Genomic DNA, 24,763 nt, shown 5'->3' with positions numbered 1-24,763 from the left:
CAAAGGACACATTCCTGCTAGGAGCACAAAATTTGTTACATATAATCTGTTAGATATATAACCCACTATAAGGAGAAAAAAAAAGTAGTAATATCAAATCAAGCTTGAAATGCTCTGATCAAGAGCTAGAATAAAAAAACAACAACCCTTCACTACACTAGCCTGCCCCCTGCAATTAGACAAAAGAAAACATTACTTTATCAAAAGAGTTTTCTTTACTGGCTACGTCGGGGGGGGGGGGGGGGGTGTTCCAATTATTTCAATCAAAATGCTGCCTGAGATAATGTCTTAAACATGGAGTGCAACGCCATTTTGCACCCAACTGCCCATGTTCCTGAGGTCAGCCAGTGCACAATTCACAAATATTTTTATTTAGTGTATGCAACACCCCCAGGGCACCTGAACAGAGACTCTTCACTCAAAGACTGCTCGCCTGTAAAATGACCATTTCATTTACCATCAGTAGTAAAATAAAAAAAAATAAAAAAACAAAGCTAATTTAGGAGCAGAAGTGCACAACACGGCAAATTATTTCATTCATCCAAGAATGCAGAAAGAAAACGAGAAGTGTGTCTGTGTATGTGTGTGTGCGCGTATGTGTGTGAATGAATCTGCAGAGGAGAGGCCATAGAGGCTGGGTCTGGGGTGCTGCTGGATCTCAGTTACACTGCGGTGAAGAGAACCTTCCAGAACAAAACAACCACAGACGCCAAACCCCCTTGGGGCGGGGTGCGGCGTGAGAACGTGATGCCGCTGCCATGGGGAGACACCCTCCTCTTCCTCTCTGAACCACACTCACACTGCCGCCACATGTGCTTGGACTGCGTCGCTCGCAATCACACCAGGCTGAAACAGTGAGTGCTGCCGTCACCCGCAAACCGCCTGCGTTCCTGCAGACACGGCGGGCAGCAGACGGCCAGGACGGCCGCTCACGTGTGCGTGAGCCTTGCAGGCACACGTGCACACACATTAAGGCTAATCTGGAACAACCGTGTTAAAAGCAACACGCATGGACAGCATGATCCAAGACTAAATTTCATACTCATTGGCTATAGGTTGCTAGGCAACCTCAGAATGTGTGTACCACTATTAAGTACATAGAGCTGGTTAAATAAGGGAAACGTGTCATTAGATCTCCTGGACTGAAAGGACCCAGGACCCATGTCTGTCTTGTTTCTAATTACAATAAAGGAACGAACTGGCTCATGCCAACAGCCATTAACACAGGACATATGTGGCCATGAGTGTCCAGTGAGAAACAGCAACATCTCCAGGCTGTAGCGCTAGTCTTCTCAAACACACTTATATAGTAGATTTACCTAATGAAGGGGCCAGTGCTTACATATGTTTCTAGTCAGAGTACTTACATTTTCATTGTAGATATTGGTATAGCAATACACATGCCTTGGGCTAATGCCATCCATTTTCGAGATCGTCCAGAAATCCTTCCAATTTTTGTTTTGATTTGAAGGTTTAAGTAAAACAAATTAATGTCTACCAGGAGAATAAAGACAGAAAGACCGGCATGGCTGCGGTCACTTTTAAAGGGTCAGGTTGGTGAACTGGCCCGGCCCGGCCCTGCAGAACCAAGACGCATGGGGTCACCGGCAGGTCGAGAGCGGCTGCACGAACCCACGCGCCCCGCTCCTGGTGTGTGTCTGTGCAGACCCGCAGGACGACCCACCGCAGGGTCAGCCTGCATCGCGCCGTAAACATGCTGGCGTCCCCGCGGTCTACAGCACCACCGTGGCATCTGGATCAGATAGCAGCAGCACCGGAGGACTGAGGAGAGTCGCGGTGCCTTCACAAAGCACATGCAGGTTTGGGGAGGGGGGTGGGGGTGTGTGCGGCCAGCCTGCGTTTGTGTTGTACACATGAGATGAAGCTATGATTCCACACACCATGTGGGAACTGAAGCTGAAGTTTGAAAGGCCTTTGGAGATACCAGATCTGCACCTTTATCCCAAAAGACTACACAGCCTGCAAGGCCAAGCAAAAGAATCCGCACATATGAATACATACATAATAAGCAGATATCATTTTTAATTGTATTCATGCTTTCCATAATGCAGTGGCTGGGACTCATAACACATACCAAGGCCTATCCTCACCCACAGGGTATCAGAGCAAGGGTATGGTAATGAACCGGATGGAGGGGGCGGTCCCGGACAGATGCCTGAGGAATAGAGGGCAGGGCTTCCGAGACAGAACCAGAGTGCCCAGTAACGGGTGAGCGAAGTTGGTCAGACATTGCCTGCAAGCCAAGCTCATGAATATGCGCATATTCATTCTAGCTCGAGGCAGTGCAGCAGGCACTCAAACGACTGGCCTTTTCATCAGGATAAATTGCTGTCCGTCTATTTACTGATCAGAATTTCTTATTTTTGGGTTGGTTGACATGACTATGAAACAGAGAAACTACTTACAAACAGATGTCCAGAGTGATCCAGATTATCATCTGTGCAAATCAATGTTGACTGACTTAATCATTTATTTGTTGAAGTTACTGCGGTGGAATATTAGTCATAAACAGATGTACTGAATGATGTAGATATGTTCTGTTCAGAAGGGGTCCAATTTGTTTCATTTGTTTAGTGCAATGTACCGAGCTTAAAAGCCAGCACTTACTACAGACAATGGACTAAAACCAGAACAAATGGTAAACCCCACCACCAACTCACAGGAGAAAGATGTACCACACAGACAAACACACCCCTCTTACACATGCAAGAATAGCAGTTGAAGGTATTAAGGTATAGGTGACTCTGCGGCCAAGACAGGTGTAGCCCTCACAGCATACAGGTGTAGAGAATGCAGTTCTAACATCAAGGCAGAGGTCATGAGGTTCATTCACTCCTCCATCTCCCTTTCTCACTGTTCAGAGGTTATTTAACAGACCTGCGGGTGTGCACTCGTATCTCGACACATTTCCATGTATGTAGCATGTTTATACTCATGAAATTATTTTTGGTGCATGCATGCAAAGATGAAAGAGGGTGTTGGTCACAACCAATCTCTGAATTCAACAGCTACCCACTGCTTCTCACCCACACCAGGCCCCACCCACTGCTTCTCACCCACACCAGGCCCCACCCACTGCTTCTCACCCACACCAGGCCCCACCCATTAGGCCGGACGCTGAAACGGCTACATACACTAAGCCACAGGCCGAAATGCAGCAGGATGAATCAGTGATGCTTTGCTCCTTTACTACTGAAGATTTCTGACAATTACCAAAAAAGCATTATAAAAAATGTGTTACGGCAGAACTGAACCTACAATAACGAAAACATGCCATCTAGAGGCGTGGTGCATCTAGAGGCGTGGTGCATCTAGAGGCACTGTGCCCGGCTCTGTCCCTTTACCCACTCACCTGCTTGGTTTTGGATTTGGTGATGGTGTCAGAGAGGGGTTTTTTCTTCTCTTTGACTGCTGTTTTAGAGAAGAGCTCCACAAACTCCTCAAAGTCTACAGTGGGCTCCTCGATCTTCTCCCAGATGAGGGGGCTTGTTTCTCTGACAAAATAAAAAAAGAAATATTAATAAAAAAATTGCCAAAGACAAAAAAAAAAAAAAAAATTTTATTATACCAAATCTACCATTAGTGAAGCTGATTAAATGTTTGCTGGTTAATGGTAACTAAGTAGAAAATAGAAGCTGCACCAGAAACAAGGCACCATTCCTCTCAGCTACAGCCCCACTTCCGCTAGCTGTGCCCCTCTCGGCTACAGCCCCACTTCCGCTAGCCGCGCCCCTCCCGGCTACAGCCTCACTTCCGCTAGCCGCGCCCCTCTCGGCTACAGCCCCACTTCCGCTAGCCGCGCCCCTCCCGGCTACAGCCTCACTTCCGCTAGCCGCGCCCCTCCCGGCTACAGCCTCACTTCCGCTAGCCGCGCCCCTCTCGGCTACAGCCTCACTTCCGCTAGCCGCGCCCTTCTCAGCTACAGCCTCACTTCCGCTAGCCGCGCCCCTCTCGGCTACAGCCTCACTTCCGCTAGCCGCGCCCCTCTCGGCTACAGCCTCACTTCCGCTAGCCACGCCCCTCCCGGCTACAGCCTCACTTCCGCTAGCCACGCCCCTCCCGGCTACAGCCTCACTTCCGCTAGCCGCGCCCCTCCCGGCTACAGCCTCACTTCCGCTAGCCGCGCCCCTCTCGGCTACAGCCTCACTTCCGCTAGCCACGCCCCTCCCGGCTACAGCCTCACTTCCGCTAGCCGCGCCCCTCTCGGCTACAGCCTCACTTCCGCTAGCCACGCCCCTCCCGGCTACAGCCTCACTTCCGCTAGCCGCGCCCCTCCCGGCTACAGCCTCACTTCCGCTAGCCACGCCCCTCCCGGCTACAGCCTCACTTCCGCTAGCCGCGCCCCTCTCGGCTACAGCCTCACTTCCGCTAGCCACGCCCCTCTCACCTCAAAGGCACCACACCCACCCCACTCACCTTTACCTACAACACATTATCACACAAAACACAATAAGCAATGCATGAAGAATAATGTGGACAGGTTACTTTTTGGCGTGGATCTGAATCCGATTCCAGTAGAGAGGCTTCATGGGCCGTGGAGGTTCTACAACCCCTTTACGGGGTACTTTCTCCTGTGCTGCAGCTAGTGCATATAGTCCGAGTGGCAGGGGAGGGGGCAGACAGCCCAGTCCAAAGGAAGGAGTGGGACCACTGGCCCCAGGAGGGAGAGGAAGTGGCAAAGACCCAGACAGTCCTGGTGGGGGTGGAGGTGGGGGCGGAGCCACAGTGCCAGGTAAGGGTGGAGGTTTGGCACCAGGTAGAGGAGGGGGAGGCGGAGGAACCGAGGCTTGACCAGGGAGCGGGGGAGGTGGAGGAGGTGGTATGGCACAACCAGGGAGTGGGGGAGGGGGAGGTGGAACAATTCCTGGTAATGGTGGAGGGGGAGGAATAGAGACTCCAGGTAATGGGGGAGGTGGAGGGGGTGGGGGCAGTCCTGGTAGAGGTGGAGGAGGGGGCGGAGCCGGGGGCAGTCCTGGTAGAGGTGGAGGAGGGGGCGGAGCCGGGGGCAGTCCTGGTAGAGCTGGAGGAGGGGGCGGAGCCGGGGGCAGTCCTGGTAGAGGTGGAGGAGGGGGCGGAGCCGGGGGCAGGCCTGGTAGAGGTGGAGGAGGGGGCGGAGCCGGGGGCAGGCCTGGTAGAGGTGGGGGAGGGGGAGGAAGGGGTAAACCAGGTAGTGGAGGTGGAGGAGGGGGGAGGGGCAAAGGCAGTTTTTGCTGCTGCTGGCATGAACACACAAACTGTCCGGCTTTCGGAGAACCTGTTACCACGAGCTCTGCCATGCCTGATGACGGCTCTGTGGGTCTAGGTGTATGTTGCCTCGAGGGCCCCTGGTCTGGAGAAGGCACTTTAAACCTAAAGCTCTCATCTATGGGTGAAGTCTGCACAGATTTGGCCTCCAGCGCGAGCAGCGCAGTGGCCTCAGTCTGGAGGTCCACATGGCAAACGTCCGGTAGCAGGTTCTCGTCCCCTCCACACTCCTGGTCCTGCGTGCTGACGTCTCTGTCCAGCAGAGGGTGCTGTTTCTCCAGCTCAGCAATCTTGCTTCGCAGGTCCTCGATCGTCTGCTCCAGCTGCTGAATCACTGTCACATGTTCCTGTTTTAGCCGCACGGTCTTCAACATGGACTCCTCCTGTGTGACAGAGAGATGGGGAGAGTGCGAGTGTGTATGTGTGACGGAGAGAGACGGATGGAGAGTTCAGAACCTCCGGAACATTCTGATTAGGACTGCCTGCTGCGTCAATGATGGCTACAGATGCGGACATGAGATTCAGAGTGTCATGTGAACTGGCAACACAGCAGGCTTCAACACAGTAATATGAGTGATATCTGTCCCTGACTGCAGCCAAGTAGAAGCATAATGACCGATTACTAGCAGAGTTAAGATTCAGGTCACAATCAAACATGTGTTCAAGCAATCTATTAGTGTGTAGGGTGGTTTAACTGAAGTTTATCGACTAAAGTTTTGATTTGGAGTCTGTTACTGTGTATGTCTCATCCGTGCTGCTGTGGGCCTATACTGCCCCTAGAGGTCTGGAGCAGCAGGCCCTTGGCTCACTCAGCATCTAAAGCCCACAGACAAGGGGACAGAGCTGAAGGGAGGGGGTTGGAGGGTTGATGTGGATATCTGGGAACTTTTTGGACTTGGACCGTCTCTACATCATGGGGTCATGAAGAAAACACAATGAAGGAGAAAGAATGAAAGGTCGGCATGATTGTCTGTTCAGGCGGGCGTGTATGTGTAAGGCCCTTGCAGATCTCTTACTTTAAGCCATTTGGCAGACCCTCATAGACAATGACCACAAATGAAGAAATGAAAAACAGTAGAAGGTAATGTTATAACACAGAGAACCTGACAGGCTTCCCAACCCACCAGACAAGAACCTCACCCAAGTGGGACGGAATGTGTTACAGGACATTTCAAAGTACAACAGCACATTATTAGCTTGCACCTGTCCTCATTTGCATTTAGCACCTGTCTGCATTTGCATTTAGTAAGTAAATGCGAGTAAATGATTAAACGATCCAGAACTGCGTCTGCATGGCCTGAGACCACATGCACAGCCACACTTCACTGAACAGCCTGGACAAGCAATAACCTGGCCATGTGACCCATCAGAGCACGGCTGCGTTCCATTACTGTGGTTAACATTCCCGCCCCCCTCCCCTGTGGGGGAATCTTGGACACCACACTGAGGGTCAATGCATTACTTCAACTCCCACGGAGAGGCGAGGGATTGAATCAGCGTAAGTGCGGATCGCAGAACCCGCCCAGAAGGCACTGCGATTTGATCTGTTTGTCTAGGGAATGTTTCTATTTGTCTTTTATTTATGTTAGTTTAATGGGGGCGTTTTGTGGGGTCAGTGTGGCTCTGTACGTAGTTTGAAGGAAACCGAGAACGTGGGGGTGACCAAAGAAAACCGTTTTAACAGGACGTTTTGTGCTCATGGCTGAGGCCAAGTGTGCTCCTGCTGAAGGACGTCCTCCCCACTACACCTTACTGCTCCTCTGGACTTATCACCAGACGTGGGTGAGCCACTCTCCCAGGATGAGGGGGACGTGGGTGAGCCACTCTCCCAGGATGAGGGGGACGTGGGTGAGCCACTCTCCCAGGATGAGGGGGACGTGGGTGAGCCACTCTCCCAGGATGAGGGGGACGTGGGTGAGCCACTCTCCCAGGATGAGGGGGACTCTGTGAAGGTGTGCGCAGAAGAAGCCTTCCCGACTCAAGCAAAGTACCAGGGCTCCAGACGAGAGAAAAAAATAAAAAAAACAAGGAACCAGTGGCTCTTAATCAGGTGCCAATAGCTTTTTCTAGGCGCCACAATATACAAACTAATAATAATACAAACTCACATCAGGTCATCTGTTAGGATCTCTGCCATCCAACATGCCTGATGTCTTTCTCTTGCAGTGGTGACAGTAGTACATGTTAAAATAACGTGTCTACAATTTAAAATACATCTATTCTTGATGTAAACAAAGTTGTCCAAGCGTCTTGGTTATGCTGGAATTGCAAGTTTAATGAGAGATCACCATGATGTTGATTATAAGCTTAATATACTAACTATAATTAATAATGTCAAGGGTTAACTAATATTGTTCGGCAGAAAACTAGATTGTTGGGTGAATGGAAGATTACAAGAAAATAGTTGAGCTAAGACATAGCGTGTCTCTGGCAGAGCCCACACTGTCTCTCTGATAAGGTAGCAGGTGTGAGTAACAAGGTTGGGGGATACTCTCAAGGAGACAAAAGACTCTTTCAGAACTTAGTTTAGTCAGAGATGCATTTGGTGTGCTACAGATTGTTTGTGTGCACATTTGCTGCTCTCCTAAGATTTTTATAAGCTTTAGTAAATGTTTCAAGGTTAAAGGACTGAAGTCTGATGTGTTTCTCTTTTGCATCAAACGATCTTGCAGCAGTTGCCAGAAATACCGTAATCATTTGCATATTTTGGCACTTATGCCCATACTGTCTGTTATTGAAGAAAGAATTCCGAATATGCGAACGTGAAACAAACTTTACCGCAGTTTCCTTGTATGCATATGAGTGACTTTTGATCCCATTAAAATTGTGGACTCTTAGGGTCAGATAGAAATGTAGACTGTGAAAAAATCCGATATTTTTCGCTTGGCCATTTTCAACAAGCTAACGCCTAGTGCTGTTTCAGCTCGTCTACGCTGCTTTGCCTCTCACGCCACACTGTTTTCTGCAAGTTACACTGGCCTGCAGGAAAAGCCAAGCACTATGGAGAAGAATACAGAAAATGTGCCATTGATTGCAATAAATTGCCAAGTTTCATCTATCGGTAGAAAGCCCTGGCTAATGTATACCACAGCCCAGATACCGTCCCTCAGGGAAGCCACTGCATTGAGGCTGCTAAACATAAGCTAGCTAACTCTGATAAACATAAGCTAGCAATGTTTGGCCGAGTTAATTAGCTTATGTTTTAGCAGATTTAGCTAGCTTATGTTTAGCAGACACAATGAAGCAACGGATGATGATGGATTTTAAAAAGATGAGAGATTTATTTAGTCAGTTTAGTAAAAACACTTCTTGAACCAAACACAGCAGGCCCGTGAGGTTCATTAATGAATCGTGGTAAAATGATGTTTCCTTAAGAAAGGTCCTGGTACTAGTTTGAACACCCCGGGTGAACATCACCTCGTGTTTGGACCATCACCTCTCACAATAGAGCACCTCAGTGGAGCCGAGTGTTTCGGCAACACTCAACTATTTAAAAGAGAAGTAGACGCTCAACTCATAATTTCAGCAATGCTGCCCTCTGTTGGTTTGCTGAGGCAAGTGCACGGTCAATTAAGTTCCTCTCTATTGAACTAACAGCCAGCAATAAAGCATTTATTCAATCTGAATAATAAGCCAGTGCCATATTAATGAAAATAACGCCAGTTTTAGTTGTCATAGAATGCAGGTATTCACATCATAGTTCTCAGACTGCAGATACAATGGACTCTCCACACTCTCTTAACCCAAGAGACATGTACAAAAACAAAGCATAAACAGACCAATAACAATAAAAATAACTGCTTAGGTAAAACTGGCCTACAGCATTCCCATAATGCACTTGGAGCTTGTCATGTGGAAACTGGAGGCTGAAGGTGCTGCACAAGCATTTCATTTGTTCAGAGAAGAAACGCAAACTTCAGATAAAAATGAACCCCCCTCCCCCCGAACCCACACACACAGTTTTTAGGTAATGACATTTACCTGAAGCTCCTTGTTCTCTTCCTGCTGTTTCTTCAGCTCTACAACAACAGCCTGGTGCTCTGCAACAAACACACATGGTACTGAACTGTTTACAGCAAGAGGAGAGAAGAACTGCATATACTGCACAGAAGCACACACGCAGTCTGAAATACTGTAGCGCCAAACTGCACTGGTCAATATGACCTTAAGACTTGCAAGCAAGACCTCGGTCTTCATCACAACATACAGGCAAATGCCAACAGTGCACCAGCAGAAAAATCTGTATTATGTCTTTACAGTTGCTGATGGGATTAATCAACACATCTGTATTTGTATTGCTGTGGAGGAAAGACCACCACCTTGCTCAGCCCAACCAAAGGCCCTTTAGGTGTTGTTTAGGTGCCATATTGGGCAGCGTGTTGGCAAACTGGGAAGACAGTAATAAAGACTGGTAGAGACTGTTCGAACAAAAACGTCACAGACAGACAGACTGTTAGTAGAGCTGGAATGAATGAATGAATCTAGTCTTTCATGTAGGAAGCACACAGCTATGTGCACACACACACACACACACACACACACAGAGACAGATCACTCTGGAGAAGACAGAAAAGCAGATGTGCAAATGTGTTTTCTAGCTCAGTTTTCATTGCAGGGCCCAGAGAAGCAACAAGAAAACAAGAAGGTACAAATGACTGAACCTGTACCTGAGCCAGATGATGAACACGTTAATGGGAATAAACATTAGTGATTACTCACCTTCATCATCCTCTATAGTTATAAATGCACAAAACAAGGGAAAGACAGTTGAGTTGAGTTCAGTTGAGTACAAACTCCAGATTAGCCAACGACTGATGATCCCTACCCCACCCCTCACCCAATTCCCAACCCCACCCATCTCTCTCACACACACACACACACACACACACACACACACACACACAGAGCTTGGTAATACCAGGCAAGAGTGCACGTGAGGAGATTTTTTGTTTGAACACTTGGGGTGCTTGATGAATTAAAGATTGTTCCAAATCAGGAACAGGATGGAGGTATGACTATGAAGGCTCTAAGAAAATCCTGATTAGCAAACTGTATTGGTTGCATCAACATGTATTGACGTCTGAGTGGTTTGTGAGGTCCGCATGCGTACCCGCTTCAGTGTACTTGAGTCCAGGTCTGTCGTCGACTGCCACTCTGGGTGGAGGCCACAGAGACTTGATGTGTCCCGCTAAACGACCCTCAAAGGGCTCCAGGGAGAGAGGGGGTTGGCTGACTGGCGCCCACGTATACAGCTGGTCTTGCTAGAGACGGAGACACACACGAGACACAGACAGAGAGACAGAGAGACAGAGAAATTATAAATAAATAAATTTTAAAGACATTAGGTAAAATCTGCACACCTGCATTACATAAATAAATCAAATTGATTTCATAATTGAAGGTTGAATAACCACTGTGAATCTTATGACGAGACTACAACAGCAGAACATCTCCTTAGCAGCCATCGACGACGATCGACGATCCAAGCAAGCATGTGGGCTGGGGTTAGTGTTCAGCCACCGGCCTTGATTTCAAACATCCATTAGATGGGCCAGCTAGCTCAGGCACGCAGTCAAGAACAGTGTCCAAAGGCCCGATACCGAAAATCAAGAACGGTCTCAAGAGGGCAAAACAGAGTGTGCTAAATGATTTATGGTGAGGCCAATCATTAGACACACTAGTGCAGAAAACCCACATAACTGTAGACTTGATGGTTTCAGTTGACTAACATTTAACGGCACCGTACAGGAACAACAGTGGTGGGCGGAGTATGTTGTGCCTCTGGTATGAAACACCTTCAACATTTCAATAACCAACAGTCCAACAATCTGGGCCTGCTGTCTGTCACTAATAATAATAATAATAATAATAATAATAATAATAATAATAATAATAATAATAATAATAATAATAATAAATCTTTATTTGTATAGCACCTTTCATACATACATGCAACTCAAAGTGCCTTACAGTATAAATAAAATGAAACATTAAAAGGAGATAAGACAAAAAGACAAAGAAAAAAGAAATTAAAGATAAAAAGTAAAGTAAATAAGATAAAACTATTAAGATAATTAGATTTAGAAAATAATAGACAACTTAATGTAATAAAGTAAATAAGATTGAGAGTTTCTTAACTAAAAGCGGATCTAAACAGGAATGTTTTGAGACTGTTCTTAAAACTATGCAGGGATGAAATGCCTCTGAGCTCTTCAGGAAGAGAATTCCAGAGCTTTGGGCCATAGTGGCTAAAAGCACCCTCGCCAATCTTTAATCGGCTTTTAGGAATCACCAGTAGATTACTGTTTGAAGACCTGAGAGACCTGACTGGAACATATCTAACCATCATTTCACTCAGGTAAAGAGGGGCAAGACCATGAAGACATTTAAAAACCATGACTAGAACCTTAAAATCTATTCTAAAGCTGACAGGTAACCAGTGCAGTGAGTGGAGTGCAGGTGTAATATGATCTCTCTTTCTCCTGCGGGTCAGAACCCTTGCAGCCGCGTTCTGAACTCGCTATAGGTGCGAAATAGAGCTCTTTGGAAGAGCAGATAAAACAGCGTTACAATAATCTAGCCTTGATGTGATAAATGCATGGAAAAGTTTTTCCACTGTCAGCAGGAGAGAGCATATCTCGGACCTTAGCGATGTTTCGAAGGTGAAAGTAAGCTGTCTTGCATGTAGTCATGATGTGTGATTTGAAGCTGAGCTCATTATCAAAGGTGACGCCCAGGTTCTTAACACATTGTCTGGCATTCAGATTCATTTGATTTAAATAAGTCTGGACATCATTCCTTTGTGAATCACTGCCAAGAACAAGAACCTCTGTCTTCTGTTTATTTAACTGCAGAAAATTGTCAGACATCCATGTCTGTATATCATCTATGCAGTCAAACAGTGAGCAAATTGATTTTAGGGCTTTAGGTTCTAGCAAAATATAAAGTTGAGTGTCATCTGCATATTGATGATAACTAATACCATGTTTATTAATGATGTGTGGTAACGAAAGCATATATAGGTTGAATAGTAACGGCCCAAGAATTGATCCTTGGGGGATGCCACAAGTTATTTTTTGACGTGTGGAGGAAGAGGTACCTAATTGCTACATAGTAATCACGCCCAGTTAGGTACGATCTAAACCAGTCTAAGACTAAGCCACTAAGGCCTACCCAGCTCTGTAGTCGATCAAGAAGTATTTCATGATCAACGGTGTCAAAAGCTGCACTTAAATCTAGCAGAAAAAGGACTGAGAGTTTGCCTGCATCCTTATTCAATCTCAAGTCATTTACTACCTTAACTAGGGCTGTTTCAGTGCTGTGGAGAGCTCCGAAACCAGATTGAAAAGTGTCATTTATTTGATTTACTTTGACAGTCATTCAACTGGATTGACGCTACTTTTTCAATTATTTTGCTAAGAAAGGAAAGGTTAGATATAGGTTAATAATTATTAAGAATTGTGGGATCAAGATTTCTGTTCTTTAATAGTGTTTTAATAGTGTTACCATGTCAACTTCTTGGAAATAAGACATATTAAAGTTAGGCTGAGTAACTGATGTAAGGGTTGATGGTCTATTAGTGCTTGTTGCTATGTTCTGCCTTATACTAGTAATCTTGTCCCTAAAAAACATAGCAAACTCCTCACATTTTTCAACTGAAACAGTCTCAGAGAAGCCACAGGAGGTGGGGTTTACTAGCTGATCTATGCTTCTGAACAAGACAGCTGAGTTATTATTGGATGAATTAAGGTAGAGAAGTTTTTCCTTGCTGATTTCACTTCACTGTTGTAATTCTGCAATGTTGTTTTATAAATATCAAAATGTATTTGCAATTTTGACTTTCGCCAACGTCTCTCAGCCTGCCTACAATCTTGCCTAAATTTTACAATAGATGGAGTGTTTCTCCAGGGCATCTTAATTTTACCAGAGATTATTTTAGTTACCTTTGGTGCCACAGCATCAATACAGTTCCTAACTCTGTGTGCGAATGTTTCAACTAACTCATTCCCATTTTCTGAGAGGGGAGGGAGGGACTGTATCATGTCTGTGAAGGCCACGGCACTGCCAGCACTGAGATAACGCTTGGTTATTGTGCGCTTTTCACTGAGTGTTCTAGTAGATAATGACATATTGAAAAATATACCAAAATGGTCAGAGACTGCAACATCAGTAATTTCAGTATTATTAACCTCTATACGTTTAGAAATGATCAAATCTAAAATGTGGCCATGCTTATGAGTTGGGCCTGATACATGCTGTATGAGATCAAAAGAGTTAAGCATCCTCATGAATTCTGAAGTGATTGGATTTGTGGATATATCCATGTGAATATTAAAATCCCCAGCAATTAAAACAATCAAAATCAATTAAAATCATTTCTTCAAAATCTTCAAGAAAATCTGCATGTAGTCTGGGAGGATGATAGATAACAATCAAAATAACTGAATAAGTACTGTTGAGTTGTACTGCCAGATATTCAAACGTAGGATGTTCCCCTAATGAGATCTGCTTACAGCGGAATGCTTTATGGTAAAAACATGCAACACCACCACCTCTCTTATTTACCCTGGAGACATTAAAATAGTTAAAATTAAAACTAGTCATCCATTGTGCGTGTGTCAGTGTCATGAGGCCAGTTCAGTCAGTCAATCCACAAATCACCATTGTGATCCACTTTACAGTACTTACGTTGACAGATACCAGGCAAGCACACACTCAGGCGCAGACAAGAGCAGTCAGCATTAGTCACGGCAGTGTGTCAACATATTTACACACAAATGATGAGTCTGGTGACCAGGTTACACACGTAATGCACAACGAAAGCACGTCGACGGGGTTTACACGCAAGACAGCCCAAACACCACCAGAGCACTGATTCTGATGAACATTCAATGTGAAAAAAATCACTGTAAGAAAAAAAACAAAACAAAACCACACACACACACACACACACACACACACACACACACACACACACACACACACACACACACACACGATGCCCAGACAGTTACGACGCACTAGTCGGGTCCTGAACTGCGTGCTGTCCGTGTGCTATTCGCTCACCAGCTGACCCCTACTAGCGTCTACGGCCTGGCCCTCGACCAAACGTTCTCTCAGCAGTAGGACACTCTGAGGTGGAGTGAACGCCCTTATCCTACACACACCCTCTCCCCCCACACAGTCCCAGCACACAGCTGCTCTGGGTGCCGACCTGCAGTTGTTCAAACAGGCTGCACTTCCTGCGGACCGTCTGTTTGAGTTTGAGCCAGGCCAGGTCCAGACGCCGCTCACGCTCCTCTCCACGCTCCAACCTGGAGATGGTCACCAGGTCCTGCACAAACTCGGGAATCTGACCCAACAGGTTGAGAGGAGGCAGGTCCTCTGCAGGAACGGGGGGTCCCGCGGGAGGGCGGGATGCTTTGTCCATGCTGTCAGCCAGTGCGGCCAGTGGTCACCCGCAGCAGTTAAAGCAGCAGCGATAAAGCAGGTAAGTGACATGCATCAAAGTGCAGTTACAGCAGGTCCCCACCAGGTGGCAGCAAGAGTGTGCTGTAACACGAACATGCAGACCAAGATTTGTAGCAGAGTAGATGCAGCAATGGGGTTTGCTTATTCATTCTCTCTCCCTCACACACACATACACACACACACACACACACACACACACACACACACACACACACACACACACACACACACACACACACACACCACACACACAGAATAACTAGCAAAAGATGAACAGACTTGATAAACAAATGTACTTACACAGGCACAGAAACACAGGAGGGCACGCAACAAAAATATTCGAAAGACGCACAGACACACACAGACAGGAACAGACAGATAGCGAGAGAGAGAGAGACACAGACAGGCACACACACACACAGACAGACAGGCACAGACTCACAGACAGGCACAGAAACAGCCTGCTGTCCTGTTCAGCTGGAGAGCGCGTTGGCACAAGAGCAGACGGGAAACCGCAATGTCAAACATTTCACCCTGATCCATGACTCCACATCAAAAAGACGCTTCCCAGCTACGAGCCCTCCTGCTCTCCACGTCTCCCCACGGACAGCAGAGGACCAGAGCCACTCCACGCAGCTGCCTTACGCCCAACACTTGACCGGTGTAGCATCCTATACTGCAGCACCGCATTCGAAAGCCTTTCAATTCAAGGCTACTGCTTCCATCTTGGCTCTGACTGACACGGTGTCCCATAAGGACAGTCAGCCACATACTTCAGCCACAGTGCCACACAGTTCCGTCCTCACAGACAGAGGATGAGAGAGGAAGTTGACTGGGGATTAGGTTGCTCTGTGGAGGATGGAGGGAGGGGAGGGGAGAGGGATGGAGGGAGGGAAGGAGGGAGGGATGGAGGGAGAAAAAAGTGGCTGAAGGCAGGGGGAGGGATATACGAGATGGTAATAATAAATTGCCCCAAGAGGAGGTTTAACTCAACCTCTGTCCTCTGTAGGCAACTGTCAGCACAGGAACAGGGCAGTTTGGCTTAGGAGACACATCCGTGTGGCATCACACTGAGGTAAACGTGCTGAACACACACCTTCCCCTCACTGCTTACACACACCCCTCACACACCAGTGTGTGGACCAGCCACTGCACCAGTGACACTGCAGCTTCTCTTCTCTTCCTCACACACACACACACACACACACACACACACACACACACGATTCCCAGCTGTGTTTATAGACTCTCAGAGAGCGTGTGCTAAGCTCCAATAGTTTCCCCTCTTCAGCTGGAACTGCTCTGCTGCAGAATCGTCCAGACCTCCAGCTATTCAACAGCATCTCCTTCACAGCACAACTAGTAGAAGGGAAACCAGACAACCTTGAGCAAAACTACCATTACTTCAACCAGGCTGACCTTCAACCTCTCACACAGACACAGATCCACATCCTGTATGACTCCAAGACAACAGGCACAGCCCACGTCATTGTTTATGATCGGATAACCAAGTCATGAGGCAATTTTAATCAGGCAATAAGGACACCATCACCAGGCTCAGGTCAGGGGGCACGTGTTCAAGAACCAGCCGCATCAAAAACACCCGCCCCCACATGCACATCCACCCCCCCGAGGGTACGAGGGCGGAGGCTGTGGAGAGGAGGGTGGACTCACGCTGAACTGTGGGCTGACGTGCGTGGTGCTGCCCCCGTGCTGCTCGCCGAAGCACTCGCTGAAAGGGAGGAGCAGCCCCATGGCCAGGATACGAGAGCACAGCTTCTCCGCCTCCTCCTCTGACTCCGCCCTCTCCTGCTGCTGGAAGAACTTCTCCAGGAGGGTGCGGCCTGAGGACGAGAGAGAGAGAGAGATAGAGAGAGAGAGAGAGAGAGAGATTGAATAGAAATACATTTTGCAGTTTTTTTTATTCTATTTTGCTTTTATAGTATTAATATTATTGACACTAGTCAACCCTCTGCATCATTTCCATCAGAGCTGCAGCTAGAATCCAAAACCACTGTGATTCCACTGGACCTTGTAATAATTCCACCCCATGTACACGCCTTGCTGCAAATGCTCATCCCAGAACACCTCAGCACACTGCGCTTTAGAGGAGCGGCAGCCAAAAACGAAGAGAACATGGTGAGCACGGTCCAGGCGTCCGCGACGCCCCACAGCAGCTGGACGGGGTCAGACTTGAAGCAGCAAATAAGGCAGGAAGTAGTTGGATCACACTGGGTGAACACACTGTGGAGGAGTGTTTGGGAAGAGCCCCTTCCTACAGGCTGGGAGACTCCATCAGGAGTCACACCTGTCCTCCAGGCAGGTGTCCCCTCACTGCGGCACAGTGCCTGCTCCCCCACACAGAGGAGGACGTCTCCTTTAGAGACACAGGCTAAAGAGACACAGGCCTGTCCACCTGGGACAGGATGAGTCACAGATGACTTCACTTTTAATCTACTGGATGAAGGGAAAGGGACAGAAAAGGAGAGGAGAGAGAGAGAGAGAGAGAGAGAGAGAGAGAGAGGGGGGACAGAAAAGGGGAGGAGAGAGAGAGAGAGAGGGGGGACAGAAAAGGGGAGGAGAGAGAGAGACAGAAAAGGGGAGGAGAGAGAGACAGAAAAGGGGAGGAGAGAGAGAGAGAGAGAGAGAAAAGGGGAGGAGAGAGAGACAGAAAAGGGGAGGAGAGAGAGAGAGACAGAAAAGGGGAGGAGAGAGACAGAAAAGGGGAGGAGAGAGAGAGAGAGACAGAAAAGGGGAGGAGAGAGAGAGGGCAAGTCTGGAGTGAAGGAGTTGGTCATACAGCTGGAGTCACCCTCTCTTTATTAAGCCTAGCTCACCCACATGTCTAACGGAGGTCCCTGCGTCCCCCTGCTCCAGATGATGGGTTAAACTGGTATTACCCCATCATCCCCCAGTGTGTACACTGAAACACACATTGGCCTTGGACAGTCTTGGGGAGAGGAGGAGAAAAGCTAAACAGAATGCCAAGAGAACCTAAACAACATGTGTGAACACAACTTATGACTATGGGGTGAGTTTGGTCTACAGGCCTCTAACACTGGATACCCCAAACCAACCACACATTACCACACATTCATTTACCATAATGGTGGAGTTCCTACAAACACAACTCCACTCTGGAGGGCAGCAAGGCCTACAAACAATGAACATTGTAAATTAATGGAATATAAACCTGAAATTCAGTAATGCTGACCATTTTGATAAGAAACATGTTGGGGGGGGGTTATCAGAATGACTCACACTACTGCAGCAGATACTTCCCCTCTCCTTCCACTCATATAATGACCATTACCCCCACCCCTCTGTTTCCTCATCCCTCCATCCATCCCTAATCCACAGACCGGTGTCTATGATTCAAGCCCATTTCCACTGATGCGAGTCCCTTCATCCTCTCTGATGGGGAGGGGGGAGCTGATGCAGGCTGTAAAATAAGCTCCACACTGACACCACACACCCACTGACCAGTTCCTCAATACACACTAGACCTGCAGAATGTACTCAGTCTTCAAACACACACTAAACCTGCAGAAACAGTCTCTTCTGTTCATGACGAACGAAGAGAAAATCCAGTGAGCAGTTTGGAGTTGATCAGATCCCACCCATAAACTACCACACACCATTACTGCACATGTATCCAGAATTCCAGTGCATGACAGCACTATGGTAGTTATAGTAGGTTTCCTGACATCAAAATAGTGATCGTGACCTCTGCATTATAATAAAAGCTGCGTCTTCATGACACTGTGCAGCTGTATGTCTGATGAGCCCTTAAACACGTGTGGTTCAACACAAATGACACACATGTGCAGCTGTATGTCTGATGAGCCCTTAAACACGTGTGGTTCAACACAAATGACACACATGTGCAGCTGTATGTCTGATGAGCCCTTAAAAGACACATGCTCCCCAAGCCCTTTAACTGCAACCAAGTATTTTTATCATTATTATTTTTACATCAGTATTCATGAAAATATTTGTGAATGGTCCATAAGACACACGGTTAAACGGTAATGTAATCACTGTGTGACGAAGCCCGTTTTATGAAGGCAACCTTAGTTTGTTTTGCAGGGGCAGTCAAAAGGGGAGGGGCATGAGCACTGCCCCGGTTCTGGACACGCCTACAATGGTTCTACAGTATTTACCAGCAGCTCATTTACTCCTTAGTAAACATGATCCTGGTGTGGGTGGGATGGGGTGGAATAGGCGGAGATGAATGCAGGCGGAGAGGCACTCCCTTCACTGCTACACAAGTTCTTCAGCACCCAGGGTATTTCATTTAAAAGTTAATGAGTGAAAAATGAAAGAAAAAGTGCCTAAAAGAATCACGTTTAGACAAGAACATTAGTAAATCGGCATGAGATTCAATTAAAGAACTATATGCACAGATAACACTAGAGGAATTTCACCAGTGAGACTGGTGGTGCATCATGGGAATTCTTTCTTAAAAGGCCGTACATACGCACTTCTCTATGGAGTGTATTAACAATGCAAGCATCCATTCTCCTCCTCACTGAATCTATATTTAGAAGGCAAACACCAGGCAATAGCAACACAGCAATGAAGGGGCCTCCAGCCTGAAAATATTTATAGTGCAAGTGTTTGTATGTATATATACACACACACACATATATTATATATATATATATATATATATATATATATATATATATATATATATATATATATATATATATGACAACCAACATATCCTTTTCCCTTCCTCACTGTGCGTCGAGAGCACAACTACTATTGAGGTTTCGATGAGCTTTGGATTCTATGAATACATAAAAGTGAATAATTTGTAGATAAAGCATGGGTTCAGCATAATTTCACATATTTGAAAGTGTTTCCCCAGTGTACTGTGTAGAGATGTAATCCCAATGCAGCAGTGGGGGTATTAAGGCCAGCCCCAGTGTTCAGGAGGCTCATTTCAGGGCTGATCACTCCCTTCTACAAGGCCAAGCAGGCTGACAGGCATGGAGACCAACGCTGACATGGTGTCAGAACCACCACCCACATTAGAGGACTGGAGCAAGAAACACCAGGGTGACAGACAGACAGACAGACAGACAGACACAGAGAGACAGACACAGAGAGAGAGAGAGAGAGAGAGAGAGAGAGAGAGAGAGAGAGAGAGAGAGAGAGAGAGAGAGAGAGAGAGAGAGAGAGGAGTGGGGGAGAGCAAAAAAACAAGAGAGACAGGGAGGGGGAAGGGGAAGTGAGCAAGAGGGAGGGAGAGAGAGAGAGACACACACACATCACTAGGACAATGATTAGAGCTTTCAGCTATGTTAGTGACAGCAATGGAGCCCAGAGCGTGCGTACACACACACACACACACACACACACACACACACACACACACACACACACACACACACACACACACCTGCTACAGCACTCCATGCTACAGAGACGAAGAGCCACATCATCTTGGGCATCAATGTGAGGTGAGCAGCAGTGGTGAGTCAAGACACACTCCCCACACCGAACCCACCCCAAGATGCACGCTGAGACAGAGAGCTGGGGCAGATCACCAGGGCTGCAGGGCAACAGGGCAACTACGACTTGGGTGTAGAGGGCTGGATGCACATCAGTGGAGTTGGGAAGCTTGTGTGGATCCATGTGTTAACGTGAGGGCTGCAGCACTGATGAGAGCAGCGTTTACGCCTCACATCCACCTTCAAGCCCTAACGAAAGGAACAGAACCCCTCCCCCATCTCACACACCACGCTGGAGAGGGACCCGCATGGGTGGTGTGTGTGTGTGTGTGTGTGTGTGTGAGAGAGAGACAAAGAGAGAGAATGAAGCATGAACGAAGCAGAGTCAGCAAGCCAGCTGGAGAAGCTAAAAACAGACACGTAAAAACAGAAAAGATCCATTACATTTTGGATCTTTGAGCTAATAAATTAACTGCATTTCAACCACTGCTGAATCACACTTAGAACCAGAATAGATTTGCAGACAAAAATAAAGCTATGATCTTCCAGTTATTCTTGTTAACCAAGTCAAAGCGTGCCAGTGTGATTTTTAATGGCAGACGGAGCTCTAAAGCTTTTGGTGTGTTAACGTTCTTATTAGTGCTGTCAAATATACACACCCGGGCTGCCATGCATGGCCTGAATTATTAAAAGCTGATTTCCATCAGTCAGAGCCATCACAGACGAACTGGTAACAGTCTGGTACAGAGAGACGGAGTGAAATCTCACAGCCATGTATGACATGAGCAAAATGTGACTGTGTGCTTGCATGCATTTGTGTGGGCGGGTAAGAGAAAGACAAGCAATGTGTGTATGTGTATATGCATACGAGTGGAAAAGAAGTATGTGCATGCCTGCTGTAAACAGTCTGTTTACAGCTTCACACACACACACACACACACACACACACACACACACACACACACACACACACACACACACACACACACACACACACACACACACACACTTTCATTTACTAACATGATGTCTCTTACTCCCTTTCTAATTCTGTTTCCTGCCTCAGCTCCAACAAACTACTTCTGGGACCATATCAGGATCACAGACAGATGCAGGCAGGCCGAGATCTCCCATCATGCTTCACTGCAGTGGCGGGCGGTCCCCTTTATAGGGCCACACTAAGGCTTGATTGGCATTCAAGACTTCAGGAAACCTGCTTACACACTCAACCCTGTCGAACCACAACCATATGAAGTTAATTTCTTCTGAAGTGAAATCCAGGAAGGGATTCTAGTAAATGCAGAGAGTTTTGACACACTAGAAGGGCTTCCAATACAGTACCCAACAAGATCACAAACATTAGATTTTCTATACAAACTAGCCTAAACACCACACTAGATAATATGAGTGACCTTTCAGTGAATTATTGGCAACCTAATAGTGATTTCTATAGAGGTTTTAAATGGAATGGCATGGAGACTCAGGACATAGTAGATTGTCCAAGAACCAGAGCAGGGCCGTGGGTGGGGCTAACCTGTAGCAGCAGGGCCGTGGGTGGGGCTAACCTGTAGCAGCAGGGCCGTGGGTGGGGCTAACCTGTAGCAGCAGGGCCGTGGGTGGGGCTAACCTGTAACAGCAGGGCCGTGGGTGGGGCTAACCTGTAACAGCAGGGCCGTGGGTGGGGCTAACCTGTAACAGCAGGGCCGTGGGTGGGGCTAACCTGTAGCAACAGGGCCGTGGGTGGGGCTAACCTGTAGCAACAGGGCCGTGGGTGGGGCTAACCTGTAACAGCAGGGCCGTGGGTGGGGCTAACCTGTAACAGCAGGGCCGTGGGTGGGGCTAACCTGTAACAGCAGGGCCGTGGGTGGGGCTAACCTGTAACAGCAGGGCCGTGGGTGGGGCTAACCTGTAACAGCAGGGCCGTGGGTGGGGCTAACCTGTAACAGCAGGGCCGTGGGTGGGGCTAACCTGTAGCAGCAGGGCCGCGGGTGGGGCTAACCTGTAGCAGCAGGGCCGCGGGTGGGGCTAACCTGTAGCAGCAGGGCCGCGGGTGCGTCTCACCTGTAAAAACATCATGAAAGCTGCAGGTGGGTGCCTGTCCTGCTGAAGCCCGGCGGTGAGCCGTCCCCAGCCCGAGCGTCCCCTCTGAGCCCGTGTACTCCAGGTAGTCCTCCGACCCAGCTTTGGCTGGGAGTGGGCGGAGCTCTTCGGTCCAGTCTGCGGAGCGGCTGATGGGTCCGGTGATGCTGTAGGAGCGCTGTCGTTTGGTGCGTCTGCGCTCGGTCCGGGTGGTGGTGGCGGGTACCGGCCGTGACCCTGCAGCGGCGCGTGAACAGCGGGCTGTGGGAGGGCGAGTGGCCCGGCGAGCAGGCGGGAGAGCTGAGCTGCCGCGTGGTGGTCTTGATGTAGGACGGCTGGATGAGCGGGTAGGGTTTGACCGCGGGGCTGCCACCCCCCACCGTGGACTTGAGCAGCCGTGTGGCCAGAGGGCTCTCGGCCTGTGTCCAGTGTGGATACGTCACGCTGCTCTTCCTCCTGATGACGATGGAGGCCTCCTCTACCTCCTCTTCCTCCTCTCCCTCGCCTTCCTTGTCAGCTGTATCCGAAGGCAGCTCCACAGTAGTGAGGCACTCCAGAGAAGGGGTGACCCCCAGACCCCTGCTGTCCGACAGCGTGTCCGAGCTGGTGCCATTCTCCTCGTGAGGAAGGTCAACACCTTCCTCTTCCTCAGCCTCCTCAGTAGCCTCAACCGCACTCTCGAACGAGGCCGTGAGGTCCGGGAAGCTGGTGACACTTGTCGTCTTGGAAACCGGGCTCAGGGCCTTCCTGACGGTCTCCTCGGTAACGGACGGGGTTACCGGAGCCTCGGCGGTCTCGCACACCAGCTCCGGCTCCTTTGTCCCGGTTGCTACGACAACAGATGCACAAAGGGCCGTATAAGAACCAGTAAGAACTCCATTAACACTCGCCCCATGTTCCTTCTCTCTCTCCTCCTGCCCCCCTCCCTCTCCTCCGTTGTGCCCCTCACTCTCCCTCTCTCCCTCCCTGGTGTGGGAAGACGCCTTTCCGCCGCCCCGAGAGGGCAGGGCCTCCAGCACGGTGAACTGCTCAGAGTCGGGGGTGGGGGTGCTCCTCGTCTCCGTCACCCCGTTCTGTTTGCAGTCCCTGGGCCAGGGCGGCGGTCCGGGTCCCTGCTGGTGCTGGAGCCGTATAGCCAGCTGAATGTCGGCCAGCAGGTCCTCGTGCTCCGCTGCAGAGTGAAAGCTGTAGATGTCCGTGTCCGAGCCCGAGCTTCCCTTCTTCTCCTCGTCCTCGGGGGCGTCCGGCGTGGCCCGCGCGCCGTGGCGTCCGATCGCCGCCCGCTCTCCCTCGCCGTCGGACAGGTCGGGCGTCTTGTTGCAGAGCGAGGGCGCGCTGTCCAGCTCATCGTGCTGCGCGTCCAGGGCGTCCTCCCTGGAGCCGCTCAGGAGGCCCTTCACCTTGGCCAGGCTCTTCCGCTTGTTGCGGATGTTGGAGAAGACGGAGGGCTTCGACTCAGCCTTGCTCTTCCTCTTACCTCCACCATCGCAGCCCTTCCCCTGTTTCCCATGGGGCTTCCTCCCGTGAAACCCTCTCTTTGTGGCATCGTGCTCTCGCAGGGCGCCGCCCTCCTCCGCCGCGTTCTCCACCTCCCCCGGGGCCGAGCGCTTTAGCTTGCCATCCTGGTTACCCATGGCGACCCGCGAGCTCAAGCCATGTCGGCCGCAGCAGCCGACCCGCGCGAGCGTGTGTCTGCGTCTGCGCGAGCGTCCGGCGGACACCCACGACGCGCTCTCGCTGTCCGAAGAAGAAAGAAGCGGGCAGGAGGACGAGGAGGCAAAAGAGAAGAACGTCAGCTCCGTGTCGCTCCCTCCCCCACCCGTCTGCTCCGCTCTGCAGAGAGAGCCAGGCAGGGAGGGGGAACGCACCCTCTGGGCATGCTCAGTGCAGCCTGGGCACAGCCCCTCCCCCTGCTGCTGCGCCTGGTAAAAGGGTTGCTGGGAAATGCAGTACTGACAGCGTTTGCCAAGGCTCAGAGCATCCCGCACTCTCTTCTTGAAGGGGAGGCCATTCCGTATCCGTGGCAACAAGGAATCCATAAGACACAGGGACTGCATCACCACCACACACAGGAACAGACACACACTGTCCAGCTGAAGATGAAAATACACAACAAATGATACATGTGAAGAAATAAATTAATTAAGAATTTAGATCAATAGATTACAAAAATGGATACAAAAACATTCAACACAAAAATGACAAACAACTGAATAAATGAATGAACAAACAAATATATAGGCAATCATAATTTGTTTTTGTAATCATTATTTGTTTATACAAAGTATTGTCCACAGAGGAGCCTTCTTAATTATATTTAGACAAATCTGACAATTTTGCACATGCCAAATGAGTAAGTAGCTTTATCAAAATGAGCAAAAATAAATGTATTAATTTAAATACTCGTCTACAATAATTTAAACCGACCTTTCATTAATGCAGTTATACAAAACACTATTCACTCTGTGAACCAGCACGCAGGTTCA

General features: G+C 48.6%; 1 protein-coding gene across 1 annotated transcript in view; it reads right to left on the bottom strand.

The window, feature by feature from the left end:
- The window catches only part of fmn2b (formin 2b), a 55,732-nt gene that overhangs the window by 29,475 nt on the left and 1,494 nt on the right, over window positions 1-24,763 (bottom strand). Inside the window, 8 exon segments of the mRNA XM_077000584.1 lie at window positions 3,374-3,515; window positions 4,507-5,648; window positions 9,247-9,305; window positions 9,985-9,996; window positions 10,376-10,526; window positions 16,411-16,580; window positions 22,260-22,491; window positions 22,493-24,370. Of these exon segments, the coding sequence (XP_076856699.1) occupies window positions 3,374-3,515; window positions 4,507-5,648; window positions 9,247-9,305; window positions 9,985-9,996; window positions 10,376-10,526; window positions 16,411-16,580; window positions 22,260-22,491; window positions 22,493-24,334 (3,750 nt within the window). The 5' untranslated portion in view covers window positions 24,335-24,370.

This window comes from Brachyhypopomus gauderio, chromosome 3, assembly GCF_052324685.1.
Source record: "Brachyhypopomus gauderio isolate BG-103 chromosome 3, BGAUD_0.2, whole genome shotgun sequence".
Classification (NCBI taxonomy): domain Eukaryota; kingdom Metazoa; phylum Chordata; class Actinopteri; order Gymnotiformes; family Hypopomidae; genus Brachyhypopomus; species Brachyhypopomus gauderio.
The sequence above is the reverse complement of the archived record's forward strand: the minus strand, read 5'-3'. Positions and strand labels throughout refer to the sequence as shown.